The following is a 27,235-nucleotide window of genomic DNA, read 5'->3' on the forward strand; positions in this document are numbered from 1 at the left end:
AATAGTATACTGTAGATGTCTAGAGTGCAGAATGTTATACTGTAGATGTCTAGAGTGCAGAATGTTATACTGTAGATGTCTAGAGTGCAGAATGTTATACTGTAGATGTCTAGAGTGCAGAATGTTATACTGTAGATGTCTAAAGTGCAGAATGTTATACTGTAGATGTCTAGAGTGCAGAATGTTATACTGTAGATGTCTAGAGTGCAGAATGTTATACTGTAGATGTCTAGAGTGCAGAATGTTATACTGTAGATGTCTAAAGTGCAGAATGTTATACTGTAGATGTCTAAAGTGCAGAATGTTATACTGTAGATGTCTAGAGTGCAGAATGTTATACTGTAGATGTCTAGAGTGCAGAATGTTATACTGTAGATGTCTAAAGTGCAGAATGTTATACTGTAGATGTCTAAAGTGCAGAATGTTATACTGTAGATGTCTAGAGTGCAGAATGTTATACTGTAGATGTCTAGAGTGCAGAATGTTATACTGTAGATGTCTAAAGTGCAGAATGTTATACTGTAGATGTCTAAAGTGCAGAATGTTATACTGTAGATGTCTAGAGTGCAGAATGTTATACTGTAGATGTCTAAAGTGCAGAATGTTATACTGTAGATGTCTAGAGTGCAGAATGTTATACTGTAGATGTCTAAAGTGCAGAATGTTATACTGTAGATGTCTAAAGTGCAGAATGTTATACTGTAGATGTCTAGAGTGCAGAATGTTATACTGTAGATGTCTAGAGTGCAGAATGTTATACTGTAGATGTCTAAAGTGCAGAATGTTATACTGTAGATGTCTAAAGTGCAGAATGTTATACTGTAGATGTCTAGAGTGCAGAATGTTATACTGTAGATGTCTAAAGTGCAGAATGTTATACTGTAGATGTCTAGAGTGCAGAATGTTATACTGTAGATGTCTAAAGTGCAGAATGTTATACTGTAGATGTCTAAAGTGCAGAATGTTATACTGTAGATGTCTAGAGTGCAGAATGTTATACTGTAGATGTCTAGAGTGCAGAATGTTATACTGTAGATGTCTAAAGTGCAGAATGTTATACTGTAGATGTCTAAAGTGCAGAATGTTATACTGTAGATGTCTAGAGTGCAGAATGTTATACTGTAGATGTCTAAAGTGCAGAATGTTATACTGTAGATGTCTAGAGTGCAGAATGTTATACTGTAGATGTCTAAAGTGCAGAATGTTATACTGTAGATGTCTAAAGTGCAGAATGTTATACTGTAGATGTCTAGAGTGCAGAATGTTATACTGTAGATGTCTAGAGTGCAGAATGTTATACTGTAGATGTCTAGAGTGCAGAATGTTATACTGTAGATGTCTAAAGTGCAGAATGTTATACTGTAGATGTCTAGAGTGCAGAATGTTATACTGTAGATGTCTAGAGTGCAGAATGTTATACTGTAGATGTCTAGAGTGCAGAATGTTATACTGTAGACGTCTAGAGTGCAGAATGTTATACTGTAGATGTCTAGAGTGCAGAATGTTATACTGTAGATGTCTAGAGTGCAGAATGTTATACTGTAGATGTCTAGAGTGCAGAATGTTATACTGTAGATGTCTAGAGTGCAGAATGTTATACTGTAGATGTCTAGAGTGCAGAATGTTATACTGTAGATGTCTAGAGTGCAGAATGTTATACTGTAGATGTCTAGAGTGCAGAATGTTATACTGTAGATGTCTAGAGTGCAGAATGTTATACTGTAGATGTCTAGAGTGCAGAATGTTATACTGTAGATGTCTAGAGTGCAGAATGTTATACTGTAGATGTCTAGAGTGCAGAATGTTATACTGTAGATGTCTAGAGTGCAGAATGTTATACTGTAGATGTCTAGAGTGCAGAATGTTATACTGTAGATGTCTAGAGTGCAGAATGTTATACTGTAGATGTCTAGAGTGCAGAATGTTATACTGTAGATGTCTAGAGTGCAGAATGTTATACTGTAGATGTCTAGAGTGCAGAATGTTATACTGTAGACGTCTAGAGTGCAGAATGTTATACTGTAGATGTCTAAAGTGCAGAATGTTATACTGTAGATGTCTAGAGTGCAGAATGTTATACTGTAGATGTCTAGAGTGCAGAATGTTATACTGTAGATGTCTAGAGTGCAGAATGTTATACTGTAGATGTCTAAAGTGCAGAATGTTATACTGTAGATGTCTAGAGTGCAGAATGTTATACTGTAGATGTCTAGAGTGCAGAATGTTATACTGTAGATGTCTAGAGTGCAGAATGTTATACTGTAGATGTCTAAAGTGCAGAATGTTATACTGTAGATGTCTAGAGTGCAGAATGTTATACTGTAGATGTCTAGAGTGCAGAATGTTATACTGTAGATGTCTAGAGTGCAGAATGTTATACTGTAGATGTCTAAAGTGCAGAATGTTATACTGTAGATGTCTAGAGTGCAGAATGTTATACTGTAGATGTCTAGAGTGCAGAATGTTATACTGTAGATGTCTAGAGTGCAGAATGTTATACTGTAGATGTCTAGAGTGCAGAATGTTATACTGTAGATGTCTAAAGTGCAGAATGTTATACTGTAGATGTCTAGAGTGCAGAATGTTATACTGTAGATGTCTAGAGTGCAGAATGTTATACTGTAGATGTCTAAAGTGCAGAATGTTATACTGTAGATGTCTAGAGTGCAGAATGTTATACTGTAGATGTCTAGAGTGCAGAATGTTATACTGTAGATGTCTAGAGTGCAGAATGTTATACTGTAGATGTCTAGAGTGCAGAATGTTATACTGTAGATGTCTAGAGTGCAGAATGTTATACTGTAGATGTCTAAAGTGCAGAATGTTATACTGTAGATGTCTAGAGTGCAGAATGTTATACTGTAGATGTCTAAAGTGCAGAATGTTATACTGTCGATGTCTAAAGTGCAGAATGTTATACTGTAGATGTCTAGAGTGCAGAATGTTATACTGTAGATGTCTAAAGTGCAGAATGTTATACTGTAGATGTCTAGAGTGCAGAATGTTATACTGTAGATGTCTAAAGTGCAGAATGTTATACTGTAGATGTCTAAAGTGCAGAATGTTATACTGTAGATGTCTAGAGTGCAGAATGTTATACTGTAGATGTCTAAAGTGCAGAATGTTATACTGTAGATGTCTAAAGTGCAGAATGTTATACTGTAGATGTCTAGAGTGCAGAATAGTATACTGTAGATGTCTAGAGTGCAGAATGTTATACTGTAGATGTCTAGAGTGCAGAATGTTATACTGTAGATGTCTAGAGTGCAGAATGTTATACTGTAGATGTCTAGAGTGCAGAATGTTATACTGTAGATGTCTAAAGTGCAGAATAGTATACTGAAGATGTCTAGAGTGCAGAATGTTATACTGTAGATGTCTAAAGTGCAGAATAGTATACTGAAGATGTCTAGAGTGCAGAATAGTATACTGTAGATGTCTAGAGTGCAGAATGTTATACTGTAGATGTCTAGAGTGCAGAATGTTATACTGTAGATGTCTAGAGTGCAGAATGTTATACTGTAGATGTCTAGAGTGCAGAATGTTATACTGTAGATGTCTAAAGTGCAGAATGTTATACTGTAGATGTCTAAAGTGCAGAATGTTATACTGTAGATGTCTAGAGTGCAGAATGTTATACTGTAGATGTCTAAAGTGCAGAATGTTATACTGTAGATGTCTAGAGTGCAGAATGTTATACTGTAGATGTCTAGAGTGCAGAATGTTATACTGTAGATGTCTAAAGTGCAGAATGTTATACTGTAGATGTCTAGAGTGCAGAATGTTATACTGTAGATGTCTAAAGTGCAGAATAGTATACTGTAGATGTCTAAAGTGCAGAATGTTATACTGTAGATGTCTAAAGTGCAGAATAGTATACTGTAGATGTCTAAAGTGCAGAATGTTATACTGTAGATGTCTAGAGTCCAGAATGTTATACTGTAGATGTCTAAAGTGCAGAATAGTATACTGTAGATGTCTAAAGTGCAGAATGTTATACTGTAGATGTCTAAAGTGCAGAATGTTATACTGTAGATGTCTAAAGTGCAGAATAGTATACTGTAGATGTCTAAAGTGCAGAATGTTATACTGTAGATGTCTAAAGTGCAGAATGTTATACTGTAGATGTCTAGAGTGCAGAATGTTATACTGTAGATGTCTAGAGTGCAGAATGTTATACTGTAGACGTCTAGAGTGCAGAATGTTATACTGTAGATGTTTAGAGTGCAGAATGTTATACTGTAGATGTCTAGAGTGCAGAATGTTATACTGTAGATGTCTAAAGTGCAGAATGTTATACTGTAGATGTCTAGAGTGCAGAATGTTATACTGTAGATGTCTAGAGTGCAGAATGTTATACTGTAGACGTCTAGAGTGCAGAATGTTATACTGTAGATGTCTAAAGTGTAGAATGTTATACTGTAGATGTCTAAAGTGCAGAATGTTATACTGTAGATGTCTAGAGTGCAGAATGTTATACTGTAGACGTCTAGAGTGCAGAATGTTATACTGTAGATGTTTAGAGTGCAGAATGTTATACTGTAGATGTCTAGAGTGCAGAATGTTATACTGTAGATGTCTAGAGTGCAGAATGTTATACTGTAGATGTCTAGAGTGCAGAACAGTATACTGTAGATATCCAGAGTGCAGAATGTCGCTTAAACTGCACTATTAACACTCGCACTTGTCAGTCACATCAGAGACGTGACTGACGATGAGATCTTGACTCACACCATAGGGAGTGAGACGCTAGGCCTGACTCACACCACAGGGTATGAATCACGTGAGACAGAAGGAACGGAATATAAACTACCGTTCAAACGTCAATTTTTAACATAAATACCCCGTTTGAAAGTTCCTTTGTAGCACTCATAGTGTAACTCGTGTAGCATAGCACTTATAATGTAGCACATACAATATAGCACAATGTAGCACATACAACATAACACTTACAATGTAGCACATACAACATAGCACTTACAATGTAGCACATACAATACAGCACTTACAATGTAGCACATACAACATAGCACTTACAATGTAGCACATACAATACAGCACTTACAATGTAGCACATACAACATAGCACTTACAATGTAGCACATACAATATAGCACTTACAATGTAGCACATACAATATAGCACTTACAATGTAGCACATACAATATAGCACTTACAATGTAGCACATACAATATAACACTTACAATGTAGCACATACAACATAGCACTTACAATGTAGCACATACAACATAGCACTTACAATGTAGCACATACAACATAGCACTTACAATGTAGCACATACAACATAGCACTTACAATGTAGCACATACAACATAGCACTTACAATGTAGCACATACAATATAGCACTTACAATGTAGCACATACAATATAACACTTACAATGTAGCACATACAACATAGCACTTACAATGTAACACATACAACATAGCACTTACAATGTAGCACATACAACATAGCACTTACAATGTAGCACTACAACATAGCACAATCTAACACATACAACATAACACCTATAATGTAACACATACAACATAGCACAATGTAACACATACGACATAGTACAATGTAGCACATACAACATAGCACAATCTAACACATACAACATAGTACATACAATATAGCACTTATAATGTTGCACATACAATATAGCACTTACAATGTAGTACATACAATATAGCACTTACAATGTAGTACATACAATATAGCACTTATAATGTAGCACATACAATATAGCACTTATAATGTAGCACATACAATATAGCACTTACAATGTAGTACATACAATATAGCACTTACAATGTAGTACATACAATATAGCACTTATAATGTAGTACATACAATATAGCACTTATAATGTAGCACATACAATATAGCACTTATAATGTAGCACATATAATATAGCACTTACAATGTAGTAAATACAATATAGCACAATGTAGCACATACAATATAGCACTTACAATGTAGTACATACAATATAGCACTTACAATGTAGCACATACAACATAGCACTTACAATGTAGCACATACAATATAGCACAATGTAGCACATACAATATAGCACTTACAATGTAGTACATACAATATAGCACTTACAATGTAGTACATACAATATAGCACTTATAATGTAGCACATACAATATAGCACTTACAATGTAGTACATACAATATAGCACTTACAATGTAGTACATACAATATAGCACTTATAATGTAGTACATACAATATAGCACTTACAATGTAGTACATACAATATAGCACAATGTAGCACATACAATATAGCACTTACAATATAGTACATACAATATAGCACTTACAATGTAGTACATACAATATAGCACTTACAATGTAGTACATACAATATAGCACTTACAATGTAGTACATACAATATAGCACTTACAATGTAGTACATACAATATAGCACTTACAATGTAGTACATACAATATAGCACTTATAATGTAGTACATACAATATAGCACTTATAATGTAGCACATACAATATAGCACTTATAATGTAGCACATATAATATAGCACTTACAATGTAGTAAATACAATATAGCACAATGTAGCACATACAATATAGCACTTACAATGTAGTACATACAATATAGCACTTATAATGTAGTACATACAATATAGCACTTATAATGTAGTACATACAATATAGCACTTATAATGTAGCACATACAATATAGCACTTATAATGTAGCACATACAATATAGCACTTACAATGTAGTAAATACAATATAGCACAATGTAGCACATACAATATAGCATAATATAACATAGCATTTACACTGTAACACATACAACATAGTACAATGTAGCACATACAACATAGCACATAGAGTGGTACAGTGCTAGTCAGAGAATATTTAACATTTCGTTACACACACAATTATTTATACGATTACATTATTCAATATAATATAATATAATATAATATAATATAATATAATATAATATAATAATTCCATCATATCACCATACCAATAACACCAATAAATTTACACTCATAATTTACATTCAAAATTTATATTCGTAATTTACATTCATAAAGTATTCACAATTTACATTCGTAACTTATAATTTACATTCACAATTTACATTCGTAACTTATAATTTACATTCAAAATTTACATTTATAACTTATTTACATTCACAATTTACATTCGTAATTTACATTAATATTAGTATTTTGCTTTATAACAAACCTCTGACAAGAAGAAATTATACATTGTTAATCTGTGACGCAACTGTCACTCTTATGAAAAAACTAGAAATTAACATAAAAAAAAGGAAAAGTATAAAACAAACAAAAAAGATAAGAGGAACAACTTTGTAGATCAGTGGTTCAGAGAACCGACATGTTGATAAATTAGACACATGTGCAACTCTTGGGTATCTTTATTGAGGAAACGTTTCGCCACACAGTGGCTTCATCAGTCCAACCTATGACTGCTGCACCTCTCCTGCCAACGGTTTATAAGCTCCTTCTCCGCACGTATGCCGCATTCTATTCAAGATTGATGGACTGACCACATCGACTCAAGGTTGAGGGACTGATTACCTCATTCTCTTCCTGTTCTTCAAGATTCTCCTTTGTATGGACTGATGAAGCCACTGTGTGGCGAAACGTTTCCTCAATAAAGATACCCAAGAGTTGCACATGTGTCTAATTTATCAGAGGAACAACTTTTTGTAAAAAATTGTTACCTAGACTGATGTATGAAGATCACTCAGCTCTTAGTTGTTATTGCTGCCAACATTGTCATGTGAGTGGTGTTGATGCCACCATTGTCATGTGAGTGGTGTTGATGCCACCATTGTCATATGAGTGGTGTTGGTGCCACCATTGTCATGTGAGTGGTGTTGATGCCACCATTGTCATATGAGTGGTGTTGGTGCCACCATTGTCATATGAGTGGTGTTGGTGCCACCATTGTCATATGAGTGGTGTTGATGCCACCATTGTCATATGAGTGGTGTTGGTGCCACCATTGTCATATGAGTGGTGTTGCTGCCAACATTGTCATGTGAGTGGTGTTGATGCCACCATTGTCATATGAGTGGTGTTGGTGCCACCATTGTCATGTGAGTGGTGTTGATGCCACCATTGTCATATGAGTGGTGTTGGTGCCACCATTGTCATATGAGTGGTGTTGGTGCCACCATTGTCATATGAGTGGTGTTGGTGCCACCATTGTCATATGAGTGGTGTTGGTGCCACCATTGTCATATGAGTGGTGTTGGTGCCACCATTGTCATATGAGTGGTGTTGGTGCCACCATTGTCATATGAGTGGTGTTGGTGCCACCATTGTCATACGAGTGGTGTTGGTGCCACCATTGTCATACCAGTTGTGTTGGTGCCACCATTGTCATACGAGTGGTGTTGGTGCCACCATTGTCATACCAGTTGTGTTGGTGCCACCATTGTCATATGAGTGGTGTTGGCGCCACCATTGTCATGTGAGTGGTGTTGGTGCCACCATTGTCATACTAGTTGTGTTGGTGCCACCATTGTCATGTGAGTGGTGTTGGTGCCACCATTGTCATGTGAGTGGTGTTGGTGCCACCATTGTCATATGAATGGTGTTGGTGCCACCATTGTCATATCAGTTGTGTTGGTGCCACCACTGTCACGCGAGTAGTGCTGGTGCCACCATTGTCATACCAGTTGTGTTGGTGCCACTATTGTGATGTGAGTGGTGTTGGTGCCAACATTGTGCAGTTATCCGTGGTGTCACAGCAGGTGTGTTGATGGCCGGGTCTAAACTCTACAAAGGATATTTTAAGACCCATGGTAATGGTGTGTGGTATTTTTTGATGAATGTGAAGCACCATAATTTTTATACGAAGCGAGGCCATCAGAGTACTGGTGCGGGAAGGTGTGTGTACTGCCACACTGTGTGTCATCACTATACTGTGTCATTACTACACTGTGTGTGTTATCACTATACTGTGTTATCACTATAATGTGTGTCATCACTATACTGTGTGTGTCATCACTATACTGTGTGTGTCATCACTATACTGTGTGTGTCATCACTATACTGTGTGTGTCATCACTACACTGTCATCACATCACAGTGTGTGTCATCACTACACTGTGTGTCATCACATCACATCACTGTGTGTCATCACATCACAGTGTGTGTCATCACTACACTGTGTGTCATCACATCACATCACTGTGTGTCATCACTGCACTGTGTGTGTCATCACTACACTGTGTGTGTTATCACTATACTGTGTGTCATCACTATACTGTGTCATCACTATACTGTGTGTATCATGACTACACTGTGTCATCACTATTGTGTATGTTTCATCACACTACACTGTGTGTCATCGCTACACTGTGTCATCACTATACTGTGTGTTATCACTATACTGTGTGTCATCACTATACTGTGTGTGTCATTACATCACAGTGTGTGTCATCACATCACAGTGTGTGTGTCATCACACTACAGTGTGTGCCATCACTATACTGTGTGTGTCATCACATCACAGTGTCATCACTATAGTGTGTGTCATCACTACACTGTGTGTCATCACATCACAGTGTCATCACACTACACTGTGTGTGTCATCACACTACGCTGTGTCATCACACTACACTGTGTGTGTCATCACACTACCCTGTGTGTGTCATGCTACACTGTGTCATCACACTACACAGTGTATCATCACACTACACTGTGTGTGTCATCACACTACGCTGTGTCATCACACTACACTGTGTGTGTCATCACACTACCCTGTGTGTGTCATGCTACACTGTGTCATCACACTACACAGTGTATCATCACACTACATTGTGTGGTCAACTACACAGTGTGTCATCACATTACACTGTCATCACACTACACTGTATGTGTCATCACGCTACACTGTGTGCCATCACACTACATTGTGTATCATCACACTACACTGTCATCACACTACACTGTGTATCACACTACACTGTGTCATCACACTACACTGTATCATCACACTATACTGTGTGCCATCACACTACACTGTGTGTGCCATCACACTACACTGTGTATCACACTACACTGTGTGTGTCATCACACTACACTGTGTATCATCACACTACACTGTGTGTCATCACACTACACTGTGTAGTGTGTGCCATCACACTACATTGTGTATCATCACACTACACTGTCATCACACTACACTGTGTATCATCACACTACACTGTGTCATCACACTACACTGTGTATCATCACACTATACTGTGTGCCATCACACTACACTGTGTGTGCCATCACACTACACTGTGTATCACACTACACTGTGTCATCACACTACACTGTGTATCATCACACTACACTGTGTGTCATCACACTACACTGTGTATCATCACACTACACTGTGTGTGCCATTACACTAAACTGTGTGTCATCACACTACACTGTGTGCCATCACACTACATTGTGTATCATCACACTACACTGTCATCACACTACACTGTGTATCATCACACTACACTGTGTCATCACACTACACTGTATCATCACACTATACTGTGTGCCATCACACTACACTGTGTGTGCCATCACACTACACTGTGTATCACACTACACTGTGTGTGTCATCACACTACACTGTGTATCATCACACTACACTGTGTGTCATCACACTACACTGTGTAGTGTGTGCCATCACACTACATTGTGTATCATCACACTACACTGTCATCACACTACACTGTGTATCATCACACTACACTGTGTCATCACACTACACTGTGTATCATCACACTATACTGTGTGCCATCACACTACACTGTGTGTGCCATCACACTACACTGTGTATCACACTACACTGTGTCATCACACTACACTGTGTATCATCACACTACACTGTGTGTCATCACACTACACTGTGTATCATCACACTACACTGTGTGTGCCATTACACTAAACTGTGTGTCATCACACTACACTGTGTGCCATCACACTACACTGTGTATCATCACACTACACTGTGTGTATCATCACACTACACTGTGTGTGTCATCACACTACACTGTGTATCATCACACTACACTGTGTGTCATCACACTACACTGTGTCATCACACTACACTGTGTATCATCACACTACACTGTCATCACACTACACTGTGTATCACACTACACTGTGCCATCACACTACACTGTGTGCCATCACACTACACTGTGTGTGTCATCACACTACACTGTGTATCATCACACTACACTGTGTATCACACTACACTGTCATCACACTACACTGTCATCACACTACACTGTGTGTCATCACACTACACTGTGTATCATCACACTACACTGTGTCATCACACTACACTGTGTGTGCCATCACACTACACTGTGTGTGCCATCGCACTACACTGTGTCATCACACTACACTGTGTCATCACACTACACTGTGTGCGTCATCACACTACATTGTGTATCATCACACTACACTGTGTGTGTCATCACACTACACTGTGTATCATCACACTACACTATCACACTACACTGTGTATCATCACACTACAGTGTGTCATCACACTACACTGTATCATCACACTACACTGTGTGTCATCACACTACATTGTGTATCATCACACTACACTGTGTGTCATCACACTACACTGTGTATCATCACACTACACTGTGTATCATCACACTACACCGTGTATCATCACACTACACTGTGTGTCATCACACTACACTGTGTATCATCACACTACAATGTATCATCACACTACACTGTGTATCATCACACTACCCTGTGTATCACACTACACTGTGTATCATCACACTACACTGAGTGTCATCACACTACACTGTGTATCATCACACTACACTGTGTATCATCACACTACACTGTGTGTCATCACACTACACTGTGTATCATCACACTACACTGTGTATCATCACACTACACTGTGTATCATCACACTACACTGTGTATCATCACACTACACTGTGTATCATCACACTACACTGTCATCACACTACACTGTGTATCATCACACTACACTGTGTATCATCACACTACACTGTGTGTCATCACACTACACTGTGTATCATCACACTACACTGAGTGTCATCACACTACACTGTATCACACTACACTGTGTATCATCACACTACACTGTGTGTCATCACACTACACTGTGTATCACACTACACTGTGTGTCACCACACTACACTGTGTATCATCACACTACACTGTATCATCACACTACACTGTGTATCATCACACTACACTGTGTGTCATCACACTACACTGTGTATCATCACACTACACTGTGTATCATCACACTACACTGTCATCACACTACACTGTGTATCACACTACACTGTGTCATCACACTACACTGTGTATCATCACACTACACTGTGTATCACACTACACTGTGTCATTACACTACACTGTGTATCATCACACTACACTGTCATCACGCTACACTGTGTATCACACTACACTGTGTCATCACACTACAATGTATCATCACACTACACTGTGTCATCACACTACACTGTGTATCATCACACTACACTGTGTCATCACACTACACTGTGTATCATCACACTACACTGTGTCATCACGCTACACTGTGTATCACACTACACTGTGTCATCACACTACAATGTATCATCACACTACACTGTGTCATCACACTACACTGTGTATCATCACACTACACTGTGTCATCACACTACACTGTGTATCATCACACTACACTGTGTCATCACACTACACTGTGTATCATCACACTACACTGTGTCATCACGCTACACTGTGTATCACACTACACTGTGTCATCACACTACACTGTCATCACACGATGCATGTATTACTATCGCTTCTCTTAAAAAGGACTGAGTGATAAGCTGATGCATCTGTGACAGCTGTGAGTTGATCTACTTCCGCAGCCCCGCCTGGGTCAGGCTTTTCTCTCAACTGCCTGATCAACCAGGCTGTTGCTGTTTTTGGCCCGCTGACCCACATAGTCATCACATCATGGTTGATCTGGCAGTTGTTCTACAGTTGTTCCAGCAATGTTAGTGATATTTGTTGGTAGCATGTTGAGTCTTGCACCACCAATGTTGACACAGTGCTCTCTTGTTCCCATTACTTCCCTGCTTTTCACTTGGCTTATTTTACACTTCCGTATCTCTCCTCTTTCTTATGGTAGAGTGCAGTTTAGGAACCAGGCCCTCTAGTATCTTTGTCGCTTATATTATCAGGTATCTCTCTCTTTCTTCGCGCTCCCAGTAGTTTAAGTGCTTAACTTGGTTATATGCTGTAGTAAATTATCTCCGAACCTTTTCTAGTTGAGTTGTAGATGAGTGGAACAAGTTCCCGAGTACCGTCATAGAAGCTAAGATGTTGTGTAGTTTTAAAAATAAGCTAGATAAATACATGAGTGGCTGTGGGTGGGTGTGAGTTGGACCTGACTAGCTTGTGCTACTAGGTCAGTTGCCGTGCTCCTTCCTTAAGTGAATGTGACCTAACCTGACTACCTTAATGCACTGGCTTAAGCCGGCAGGAGAATTAGACCTGCCTCGCATGGGCCAGTAGGGCTGCTGCAGTGTTCCTTCTTCCTTATATTCTTAACACCGAAAAATAATCTAAACGAGAAAACACAAGTGATTTAAACTGTATTGTAAAGATTATTTATCTTTAAAACCCGTCATCCATGCCATTATTTTCGTGTCGTTGGCAGCATTTACCTTATTGAGTTTTCTAAATACAGGTCAGATAACATTGCACTAAAGTCTATTACAGGTTCCTTGTGATGTGTTCAGTCCATCAATCTTGATGGACTGAACACATCGACTCCAGGCTGAGGGACTGATTACCTCAAACTCCTCTCCTTACGCCTTTCTACTTTTGTATCGGACTGATGAAGTCAGTGTGTGGCGAAACGTTTCCTGAATAAAGATTCCCATATGTTGCATAAGTGTCTCAATCTTCAAGTATCATAACCCGTCAGGTCAGAGTGGCCGCACACTACAAATTTTACTGGAATAGTTAAAAAATCACGACTAGTTGGAATCGGATCAATTACTAAATAATGACTTTTCTGATCGGCTTCAAACCTTTATAGATGAGGGGCTTTATTAAAATATAATTTGTCACTCACTTTGAACTGCGTATATTCAAATTTGTAATTCTTATTAAGAAAATTGTTTCCCATGAAACAGCTAGAGAATGTCTCTTCCGATCAGTTTCAAACCTTAAATGCTGGTGTATCTTATCTGGGCTGTGTGGGTGCCAAGCTGCCAGTTTTTTCCAAATTTTATCAAATTGGATTTTTTAAAAAATGTAAATTAAATATTTCTTAGAGGATTGTAGATTAAAATTAAGAAGCGCTAAACCTACAAGGGTCATACTGTGTGATAGATGGAGACAACAGTGTGATAGATGGAGACAACAGTGTGATAGATGGAGACAACAGTGTGATAGATGGAGACAACAGTGTGATAGATGGACACAACAGTGTGACAGATGGACACAACAGTGTGACAGATGGACATAACAGTGTGACAGATGGACACAACAGTGTGACAGATGGACACAACAGTGTGACAGATGGACACAACAGTGTGACAGATGGACACAACAGTGTGACAGATGGACACAACAGTGTGACTGATGGACACAACAGTGTGACAGATGGACACAACAGTGTGATAGATAGACACAACAGTGTGACAGATGGACACAACAGTGTGACAGATGGACACAAGTGTGACAGATGGACACAACAGTGTGACAGATGGACACAACAGTGTGATAGATAGACACAACAGTGTGACAGATGGACACAACAGTGTGACAGATGGACACAACAGTGTGACAGATGGACACAACAGTGTGACAGATGGACACAACAGTGTGACTGATGGACACAACAGTGTGACAGATGGACACAACAGTGTGACAGATGGACACAACAGTGTGATAGATAGACACAACAGTGTGACAGATGGACACAAGTGTGACAGATGGACACAACAGTGTGACAGATGGACACAACAGTGTGATAGATAGACACAACAGTGTGACAGATGGACACAACAGTGTGACTGATGGACACAACAGTGTGACAGATGGACACAACAGTGTGACAGATGGACACAACAGTGTGACAGATGGACACAAGTGTGACAGATGGACACAACAGTGTGACAGATGGACACAACAGTGTGACAGATGGACACAACAGTGTGACAGATGGACACAACAGTGTGACTGATGGACACAACAGTGTGACAGATGGACACAACAGTGTGACAGATGGACACAACAGTGTGATAGATAGACACAACAGTGTGACAGATGGACACAACAGTGTGACAGATGGACACAAGTGTGACAGATGGACACAACAGTGTGACAGATGGACACAACAGTGTGACAGATGGACGCAACAGTGTGACTGATGGACACAACAGTGTGACAGATGGACATAAGAGTGTGACAAATGGACACAACAGTGTGACAGATGGACACAACAGTGTGACAGATGGACACAACAGTGTGACAGATGGACACAGTGTGACAGAGGGACACAACAGAGTGATAGATGGACACAACATTGTGATAGATGGACACAACAGAATGATAGATGGAGACAAGTGTGATAGATGGACACAACAGAATGATAGATGGAGACAAGTGTGATAGATGGACACAACAGTGTGACAGATGGACACAACAGTGTGACAGATGGACACAACAGTGTGACAGATGGACACAGTGTGACAGAGGGACACAACATTGTGATAGATGGACACAACATTGTGATAGATGGACACAACAGAATGATAGATGGGGACAAGTGTGATAGATGGACACAACAGTGTGACAGATGGACACAACAGTGTGACTGATGGACACAACAGTGACAGATGGACACAACAGTGTGACAGATGGACACAACAGTGTGACAGATGGACACAACAGTGTGACAGATGGACACAACAGTGTGACAGATGGACGCAACAGTGTGAATGATGGACACAACAGTGTGACAGATGGACATAACAGTGTGACAGATGGACACAATAGTGTGACAGATGGACACAGTGTGACAGATGGACACAACAGTGAGACAGATGGACACAACAGTGTGACAGATGGACACAGTGTGACAGATGGACACAACAGTGAGACAGATGGACACAACAGTGTGACAGATGGACACAACAGTGTGACAGATGGACACAACAGTGTGACAGATGGACACAACAGTGTGACAGATGGACACAGTGTGACAGATGGACACAACAGTGAGACAGATGGACACAACAGTGTGACAGATGGACACAACAGTGCGACAGATGGACACAACAGTGTGACAGATGGACACAACAGTGTGACTGATGGACACAACAGTGTGACAGATGGACACAATAGTGTGACAGATGGACACAACAGTGTGACAGATGGACACAACAGTGTGACAGATGGACACAACCGTGTGACAGATGGACACAACAGTGTGACAGATGGACACAACAGTGTGACAGATGGACACAACAGTGTGACAGATGGACGCAACAGTGTGACTGATGGACACAACAGTGTGACAGATGGACATAACAGTGTGACAGATGGACACAACAGTGTGACAGATGGACACAACAGTGTGACAGATGGACACAACAGTGTGACAGATGGACACAACATTGTGATAGATGGACACAACAGAATGATAGATGGAGACAAGTGTGATAGATGGACACAACAGTGTGACAGATGGACACAACAGTGTGACTGATGGACACAACAGTGACAGATGGACACAACAGTGTGACTGATGGACACAACAGTGTGACAGATGGACACAACAGTGTGACAGATGGACACAACAGTGTGACAGATGGACGCAACAGTGTGACTGATGGACACAACAGTGTGACAGATGGACATAACAGTGTGACAGGACACAATAGTGTGACAGATGGACACAGTGTGACAGATGGACACAACAGTGAGACAGATGGACACAACAGTGTGACAGATGGACACAGTGTGACAGATGGACACAACAGTGAGACAGATGGACACAACAGTGTGACAGATGGACACAACAGTGTGACAGATGGACACAACAGTGTGACAGATGGACACAACAGTGTGACAGATGGACACAGTGTGACAGATGGACACAACAGTGAGACAGATGGACACAACAGTGTGACAGATGGACACAACAGTGTGACAGATGGACACAACAGTGTGACAGATGGACACAGCAGTGTGACTGATGGACACAACAGTGTGACAGATGGACACAATAGTGTGACAGATGGACACAACAGTGTGACAGATGGACACAACAGTGTGACAGATGGACACAACCGTGTGACAGATGGACACAACAGTGTGACAGATGGACACAACAGTGTGACAGATGGACACAATAGTGTGACAGATGGACACAACAGTGTGACAGATGGACACAACAGTGTGACAGATGGACACAACAGTGTGACAGATGGACACAACAGTGTGACTGATGAACACAACAGTGTGACAGATGGACATAACAGTGTGACAGATGGACACAGCAGTGTGACAGATGGACACAACAGTGTGACAGATGGACACAGCAGTGTGACTGATGGACACAACAGTGTGACAGATGGACACAGCAGTGTGACTGACGGACACAACAGTGTGACAGATGGACACAACAGTGTGACAGATGGACACAACAGTGTGACAGATGGACACAACAGTGTGACAGATTGACACAACAGTGTGACTGATGGACACAACAGTGTGACAGATGGACACAGCAGTGTGACAGATGGACACAACAGTGTGACAGATGGACACAGCAGTGTGACTGATGGACACAACAGTGTGACTGATGGACACAACAGTGTGACTGATGGACACAACAGTGTGACAGATGGACACAACAGTGTGACAGATGGACACAACAGTGTGACTGGACACAACAGTGTGACAGATGGACACAACAGTGTGACTGGACACAACAGTGTGACAGATGGACACAACAGTGTGACAGATGGACACAACAGTGTGACAGATGGACACAACAGTGTGACTGGACACAACAGTGTGACAGATGGACACAACAGTCTGCTTTGATAAGCCTCAGAGTTTAAACACTCGTGTTTCCTACTTTGAAGTTCGGTGTGTTTAATGTAGTGTCAAGAGTCTCTAGACGACATTTTATCAATTTTAATATCGAAATGGTGTAGCATTATTTTACCTTATTGCAATGATGCTGGTGAGTTGCTCTTGATACAAGGAGTGATAGTGCACAAAATGAAGGCCATGGGCATTACGGGGAAGGTAGGCAGATGGATTATCGGGTTTCTAACACACACAACACAAATAGTAGTAGTAAACAGAGTAAGATCCAGCATCAGCGAGGTCAAAAGCTCAGTGCCCCAAGGCACTGTCCTGGCACCTCTGCTGCTTCTCATCCTTATAGCAGACATACATACAAACACCCGGCACACTTTTGTATCATTTGCAGATGACACTAAAATAAGCATGAAAGTCACAACGGTAGAGGACACTGAAAAATTACAGGAAGACATAAACAGGGTTTTCCAGTGGGCAGTGGAGAACATGACGTTCAATGGTGACAAGTTCCAGCTGCTTAGGTATGGAAAGAATGAAGAACTCAAAAGGAGCACTATATACATAACTCAAGAGGGTCACCAAATAGAACGAAAGGAACACGTAAAAGATCTGGGAATAATTATGTCATCTGACCTTTCTTTTAAGGAACATAACAAGACAAGGATCACGACAGCCAGGAAGATGACTGGGTGGGTATTGAGAACCTTCAAAACAAGGGAAATAATACCGATGGTGACACTCTTCAAATCGCTAGTGCTCCCTCATCGGAGCTGGAACAAATACAAAGATCGTTTACAGTTCGCAGTAAGCCAGTAAAGCACCTAAATTACTGGGAACGCCTTCAAGTCATGACTATGTACTCACTGGAGCGGAGGAGAGAGAGATACATGATAATATATACCTGGAAGGTACTCGAGAGCTTGGTCCCAAATCTGCACACTGCCAAAACAACATACTGGAGTGAAAGATATGGGAGGAAGTGTAACAAAAACCCAGTGAGGAGCAGGGGCGCGGTGGGGATAATAAGGAAACACTATCAACATCCGGGGTCCCAGACTATTCAACATCTTACCAAAAGACATCAGAAACACGGCTGGGACAAGTGTAGAAGCCTTCAAAAGGAAACTGGACAAGTATCTTCACCAGGTGCCAGATCAACCGGGCTGTGATGGATATGTGGGGCAGCGGGCCTCCAGCAGCAACAGCCTGGTTGATCAAGCAAGCACCGGACGAGCCTGGCCCATGGCCGAGCTCTGAGAGCAGTGAAACTCTCGAAACTCTTCAAAGGTATATCCAAGTTACAAGCATGAAGGGAGCTCAATTGGAGGGCAGGTTTCAGACCGTGCTGCTCCTGCATGCCGATGAAGAGCTTCTGATCCAAGGAAATAGAACTGCCATCCCCTCGGCTCAAACCTCATTACCTCTAATTTCTTAGAGGCGCTGTATGACCCTTAAGGATATAACTTTGAGCTCTGAATAACAACAATAATAACATAAAAATAACGATAATAATAATAATAATAGTAATAATAATAACAGAAGGAGGGTTCTACTTACCTCCGACAGGAGGTAGCTCGTAGATGAGTGTAGAGCGGGGGTTCAAGCACCTGCAACACAAATGTCTCCACTTTACTTAGGGTTCAATGTTTTTTTCTAATTTAATTTTAAATATATATATATATATATATATATATATATATATATATATATATATATATATATATATATATATATATATATATATATATAGTGTGTGTGTGTGTGTGCGTGTGTGCGTGTGCGTGTGCGTGTGTGTGTGTGTGTGTGTGTGTGTGTGTGTGTGTGTGTGTGTGTCGTGCCGAATAGGTAAAATTGGTCAATACGCAAAAACTCATTTAAAGTTAAGTCCTTTCTAAAATATTTTCCTATACATTTAAAGATACATTTTTGATTTATATTAATGTAAAAATTAATAATTTTGTACTAAGAGAATCTTAGAAAACTTACCTAACCTTATTATAACAATATCAATTTAATTTAGCCTAATCTAACTAAATATACTTAAGATAAGTTTACAATAATTTAATAATAAACTAATACAATGAAATATATATTTTTTCGTTAGGTTCAGAATGATTTTTGCGAAATTGCTGCATACACAAATTTTCGCTTGCCTTATTTGGCAAGAAGAGCGTTGCTATCTAAGCCAAATATATATATATATATATATATATATATATATATATATATATATATATATATATATATATATATATATATATATATATATATATATATATATATATACACACACACACGTGTGCTTAACACTGTACAGAGCAAATCCTAATTTATACACGTTTGACTCTACACAGTTTCATCAAGTTACTTGACGAAGCTCTATCCAGAGCTTGATCAAGTGGCTTGATACAGCCCTGTATAAAGCTTTTTCTAGTACTAATCCAGAACCCACTGAATCAGTGAGCAACAGAAAATAAAAACATGTTGGTACTATATCTGGGATGTCTGCAACAAATATATTGGTATTACGTCTGGGATGTCTGCAACAAATATATTGGTATTACGTCTGGGATGTCTGCAACAAATATACTGGTATTACGTCTGGGATGTCTGCAACAAATATATTGGTATTACGTCTGGGATGTCTGCAACAAATATACTGGTATTACGTCTGGGATGTCTGCAACAAATATACTGGTATTACGTCTGGGATGTCTGCAACAAATATACTGGTATTACGTCTGGGATGTCTATAACAAATACCCCAGTCATATTATTAACGTATTATTTAAGCAAACTAGTAAAAGAAATGGGACATGTAAATACGATTATCCACAGAAATGCCGTAATCTGCTACATAATGCGTCTTGTATAACAGACGCCTCCAGAGCATGTCGGAGGATCGACTAATTGATCCCCCTCTAGCCGCCAGCCAGTTACTGGCTTTGTAACAAGATGTTGGATTATATTCCACTCCACTTATCCAGTGAAAATGAAGAAGCTACTCAATAGCGCTTTTCGATAAGAATTTGGGATCACAACTGGAACAACATAAACCAATAATATTTAAGGTATTTAATAAAAAAAGTTATCTAGGCAGATGTGCACAAAGTTAAAAATATTTGCCATAAATGAGACATGCTCGTACCCTTCTCTTGGTATACCTTCAGTGACTAAAAGATTCTTATATGCCGACAGGTACAGTGAGATGAAGAAATTCAAGAATATGAATAATACAATAATATAAGTATATATATGCTAGTAATGTCTGCGTGAGACTCGACTTAGATTTATACAGACAAGTCAGTACTAAAAATGGTGTTTCACAGAGTGACGAGCAGTAAACTCCGTCTCACCTACGGTGATGTACTCTCTACAAACCAGTGTCTAACAGCAGAGATGACAGAGTAGTGAAGTATGACGAGTAGTGGAGTATGACGTGTAGTGGAGTATGATGTGTAGTGAAGTATGACGTGTAGTGGAGTATGACGTGTAGTGGAGTATGACGTGTAGTGGAGTATGATGTGTAGTGAAGTATGACGTGTAGTGGAGTATGACGTGTAGTGGAGTATGACTTGTAGTGGAGTATGACGAGTAGTGGAGTATGACGTGTAGTGGAGTATGACGTGTAGTGGAGTATGACGAGTAGTGGAGTATGACTTGTAGTGGAGTATGACGAGTAGTGGAGTATGACTTGTAGTGGAGTATGACGAGTAGTGGAGTATGACTTGTAGTGGAGTATGACGAGTAGTGGAGTATGACTTGTAGTGGAGTATGACGAGTAGTGGAGTATGACTTGTAGTGGAGTATGACGAGTAGTGGAGTATGACTTGTAGTGGAGTATGACGAGTAGTGGAGTATGACTTGTAGTGGAGTATGACTTGTAGTGGAGTATGACGAGTAGTGGAGTATGACTTGTAGTGGAGTATGACTTGTAGTGGAGTATGACTTGTAGTGGAGTATGACTTGTAGTGGAGTATGACTTGTAGTGGAGTATGACTTGTAGTGGAGTATGACTTGTAGTGGAGTATGACGTGTAGTGGAGTATGACTTGTAGTGGAGTATGACGAGTAGTGGAGTATGACTTGTAGTGGAGTATGACGTGTAGTGAAGTATGACTTGTAGTGGAGTATGACGAGTAGTGGAGTATGACTTGTAGTGGAGTATGACTTGTAGTGGAGTATGACTTGTAGTGGAGTATGACTTGTAGTGAAGTATGACTTGTAGTGGAGTATGACGAGTAGTGAAGTATGACTTGTAGTGGAGTATGACGAGTAGTGAAGTATGACTTGTAGTGGAGTATGACGAGTAGTGAAGTATGACTTGTAGTGGAGTATGACGAGTAGTGAAGTATGACTTGTAGTGGAGTATGACTTGTAGTGAAGTATGACTTGTAGTGGAGTATGACTTGTAGTGAAGTATGACTTGTAGTGGAGTATGACGAGTAGTGAAGTATGACTTGTAGTGGAGTATGACTTGTAGTGGAGTATGACGAGTAGTGAAGTATGACTTGTAGTGAAGTATGACTTGTAGTGGAGTATGACGAGTAGAGAAGTATGACTTGTAGTGGAGTATGACTTGTAGTGGAGTATGACTTGTAGTGGAGTATGACTTGTAGTGGAGTATGACGAGTAGTGAAGTATGACTTGTAGTGAAGTATGACTTGTAGTGAAGTATGACTTGTAGTGGAGTATGACTTGTAGTGGAGTATGACGAGTAGTGAAGTATGACGAGTAGTGGAGTATGACTTGTAGTGGAGTATGACGAGTAGTGAAGTATGACTTGTAGTGGAGTATGACTTGTAGTGGAGTATGGCGTGTAGTGGAGTATGACGAGTAGTGGAGTATGACTTGTAGTGGAGTATGACGAGTAGTGAAGTATGACTTGTAGTGGAGTATGACTTGTAGTGGAGTATGACGAGTAGTGAAGTATGACGAGTAGTGGAGTATGACTTGTAGTGGAGTATGACGAGTAGTGAAGTATGACTTGTAGTGGAGTATGACTTGTAGTGGAGTATGACGAGTAGTGAAGTATGACGAGTAGTGAAGTATGACGAGTAGTGAAGTATGACGAGTAGTGAAGTATGAAGTGTAGTGAAGTATGACGAGTAGTGAAGTATGACGAGTAGTGAAGTATGACGAGTAGTGAAGTATGAAGTGTAGTGAAGTATGACGTGTAGTGAAGTATGACGAGTAGTGAAGTATGACTTGTAGTGGAGTATGACGAGTAGTGAAGTATGACTTGTAGTGGAGTATGACGAGTAGTGAAGTATGACGTGTAGTGAAGTATGACGTGTAGTGAAGTATGACGAGTAGTGAAGTATGACGAGTAGTGAAGTATGAAGTGTAGTGAAGTATGACGAGTAGTGAAGTATGACGTGTAGTGAAGTATGACGAGTAGTGAAGTATGACGAGTAGTGAAGTATGAAGTGTAGTGAAGTATGATGAGTAGTGAAGTATGACGAGTAGTGAAGTATGACGAGTAGTGAAGTATGACGAGTAGTGAAGTATGACGAGTAGTGAAGTATGACGAGTAGTGAAGTATGACGAGTAGTGAAGTATGAAGTGTAGTGAAGTATGATGAGTAGTGAAGTATGATTAGTGAAGTATGACGAGTAGTGAAGTATGACGAGTAGTGAAGTATGATTAGTGAAGTATGATGAGTAGTGAAGTATGACGAGTAGTGAAGTATGAAGTGTAGTGAAGTATGATGAGTAGTGAAGTATGACGAGTAGTGAAGTATGATGAGTAGTGAAGTATGAAGTGTAGTGAAGTATGATGAGTAGTGAAGTATGACGAGTAGTGAAGTATGATGAGTAGTGAAGTATGATTAGTGAAGTATGACGAGTAGTGAGGTATGACGAGTAGTGAAGTATGAAGTGTAGTGAAGTATGATGAGTAGTGAAGTATGACGAGTAGTGAAGTATGACGAGTAGTGAAGTATGATGAGTAGTGAAGTATGACGAGTAGTGAAGTATGATGAGTAGTGAAGTATGACGAGTAGTGAAGTATGACGAGTAGTGAAGTATGACGAGTAGTGAAGTATGACGAGTAGTGAAGTACGATGAGTAGTGAAGTATGACGAGTAGTGAAGTATGACGAGTAGTGAAGTACGATGAGTAGTGAAGTATGACGAGTAGTGAAGTACGATGAGTAGTGAAGTATGACGAGTAGTGAAGTATGACGAGTAGTGAAGTATGACGAGTAGTGAAGTATGAAGTGTAGTGAAGTATGACGAGTAGTGAAGTATGACGAGTAGTGAAGTATGACGAGTAGTGATGTATGACGAGTAGTGAAGTATGACGAGTAGTGAAGTATGACGAGTAGTGAAGTATGAAGTGTAGTGAAGTATGACGAGTAGTGAAGTATGACGAGTAGTGAAGTATGAAGTGTAGTGAAGTATGACGAGTAGTGAAGTATGATGAGTAGTGAAGTATGACGAGTAGTGAAGTATGACGAGTAGTGAAGTATGATGAGTAGTGAAGTATGACGAGTAGTGAAGTATGACGAGTAGTGAAGTATGACGAGTAGTGAAGTATGAAGTGTAGTGAAGTATGACGAGTAGTGAAGTATGACGAGTAGTGAAGTATGATGAGTAGTGAAGTATGACGAGTAGTGAAGTATGACGAGTAGTGAAGTATGACGAGTAGTGAAGTATGAAGTGTAGTGAAGTATGACGAGTAGTGAAGTATGACGAGTAGTGAAGTATGACGAGTAGTGAAGTATGACGAGTAGTGAAGTATGATGAGTAGTGAAGTATGACGAGTAGTGAAGTATGACGAGTAGTGAAGTATGACGAGTAGTGAAGTATGATTAGTGAAGTATGAAGTGTAGTGAAGTATGACGAGTAGTGAAGTATGAAGTGTAGTGAAGTATGACGAGTAGTGAAGTATGACAAGTAGTGAAGTATGAAGTGTAGTGAAGTATGACGAGTAGTGAAGTATGACGAGTAGTGAAGTATGAAGTGTAGTGAAGTATGACGAGTAGTGAAGTATGACGAGTAGTGAAGTATGAAGTGTAGTGAAGTATGACGAGTAGTGAAGTATGACGAGTAGTGAAGTATGATGAGTAGTGAAGTATGACGAGTAGTGAAGTATGACGAGTAGTGAAGTATGACGAGTAGTGAAGTATGACGAGTAGTGAAGTATGAAGTGTAGTGAAGTATGACGAGTAGTGAAGTATGACGAGTAGTGAAGTATGAAGTGTAGTGAAGTATGGCGAGTAGTGAAGTATGACGAGTAGTGAAGTATGATGAGTAGTGAAGTATGACGAGTAGTGAAGTATGACGAGTAGTGAAGTATGACGAGTAGTGAAGTATGACGAGTAGTGAAGTATGACGAGTAGTGAAGTATGACGAGTAGTGAAGTATGACGAGTAGTGAAGTATGAAGTGTAGTGAAGTATGACGAGTAGTGAAGTATGACGAATAGTGAAGTATGACGAGTAGTGAAGTATGACGAGTAGTGAAGTATGACGAGTAGTGAAGTATGACGAATAGTGAAGTATGACGAGTAGTGAAGTATGAAGTGTAGTGAAGTATGACGAGTAGTGAAGTATGAAGTGTAGTGAAGTATGACGAATAGTGAAGTATGACGAATAGTGAAGTATGACGAGTAGTGAAGTATGAAGTGTAGTGAAGTATGACGAGTAGTGAAGTATGACGAATAGTGAAGTATGACGAGTAGTGAAGTATGACGAGTAGTGAAGTATGACGAATAGTGAAGTATGACGAGTAGTGAAGTATGACGAATAGTGAAGTATGACGAATAGTGAAGTATGACGAGTAGTGATGTATGACGAGTAGTGAAGTATGAAGTGTAGTGAAGTATGACGAGTAGTGAAGTATGACGAATAGTGAAGTATGACGAGTAGTGAAGTATGAAGTAGTGAAGTATGACGAGTAGTGAAGTATGACGAGTAGTGAAGTATGACGAGTAGTGAAGTATGACGAGTAGTGAAGTATGATGAGTAGTAGTGAAGTATGACGAGTAGTGAAGTATGAGTAGTGAAGTATGAAGTATGAAGTGTAGTGAAGTATGACGAGTAGTGAAGTATGACGAATAGTGAAGTATGAAGTGTAGTGAAGTATGACGAGTAGTGAAGTATGACGAGTAGTGAAATATGACGAGTAGTGAAGTATGATGAGTAGTGAAGTATGACGAGTAGTGAAGTATGAAGTGTAGTGAAGTATGACGAGTAGTGAAGTATGACGAGTAGTGAAGTATGACGAGTAGTGAAGTATGACGAGTAGTGAAGTATGAAGTGTAGTGAAGTATGACGAGTAGTGAAGTATGACGAGTAGTGAAGTATGAAGTGTAGTGAAGTATGACGAGTAGTGAAGTATGACGAATAGTGAAGTATGGCGAATAGTGAAGTATGACGAGTAGTGATGTATGACGAGTAGTGAAGTATGACGAGTAGTGAAGTATGAAGTGTAGTGAAGTATGACGAGTAGTGAAGTATGACGAATAGTGAAGTATGACGAATAGTGAAGTATGACGAGTAGTGATGTATGACGAGTAGTGAAGTATGACGAGTAGTGAAGTATGACGAATAGTGAAGTATGACGAGTAGTGAAGTATGACGAATAGTGAAGTATGACGAGTAGTGAAGTATGACGAGTAGTGAAGTATGACGAATAGTGAAGTATGACGAGTAGTGAAGTATGAAGTGTAGTGAAGTATGACGAGTAGTGAAGTATGACGAATAGTGAAGTATGACGAGTAGTGAAGTATGAAGTGTAGTGAAGTATGACGAGTAGTGAAGTATGACGAGTAGTGAAGTATGACGAGTAGTGAAGTATGACGAGTAGTGAAGTATGATGAGTAGTGAAGTATGACGAGTAGTGAAGTATGACGAGTAGTGAAGTATGACGAGTAGTGAAGTATGACGAGTAGTGAAGTATGACGAGTAGTGAAGTATGAAGTGTAGTGAAGTATGACGAGTAGTGAAGTATGACGAGTAGTGAAGTATGACGAGTAGTGAAGTATGAAGTGTAGTGAAGTATGACGAGTAGTGAAGTATGACGAGTAGTGAAGTATGACGAGTAGTGAAGTATGACGAGTAGTGAAGTATGATGAGT

The 27,235-nt window shown here is 39.7% G+C and overlaps 1 protein-coding gene across 4 annotated transcripts in view; it reads right to left on the minus strand.

Moving 5' to 3' along the window:
• LOC128706052 (uncharacterized) overlaps nucleotides 1-27,235 on the minus strand; it is a 964,931-nt gene that overhangs the window by 685,886 nt on the left and 251,810 nt on the right. For all 4 annotated transcript variants that reach the window (XM_070093399.1, XM_070093398.1, XM_070093400.1 and 1 more), the window contains exon 3: nucleotides 19,713-19,762. In XM_070093399.1, coding sequence (XP_069949500.1) covers nucleotides 19,713-19,762 — 50 coding nt within the window. The remainder of the gene's footprint in view (nucleotides 1-19,712; nucleotides 19,763-27,235) is intronic.

The sequence above is a fragment of the Cherax quadricarinatus genome, chromosome 42, assembly GCF_038502225.1.
Source record: "Cherax quadricarinatus isolate ZL_2023a chromosome 42, ASM3850222v1, whole genome shotgun sequence".
NCBI classification, from domain to species: Eukaryota; Metazoa; Arthropoda; class Malacostraca; order Decapoda; family Parastacidae; genus Cherax; species Cherax quadricarinatus.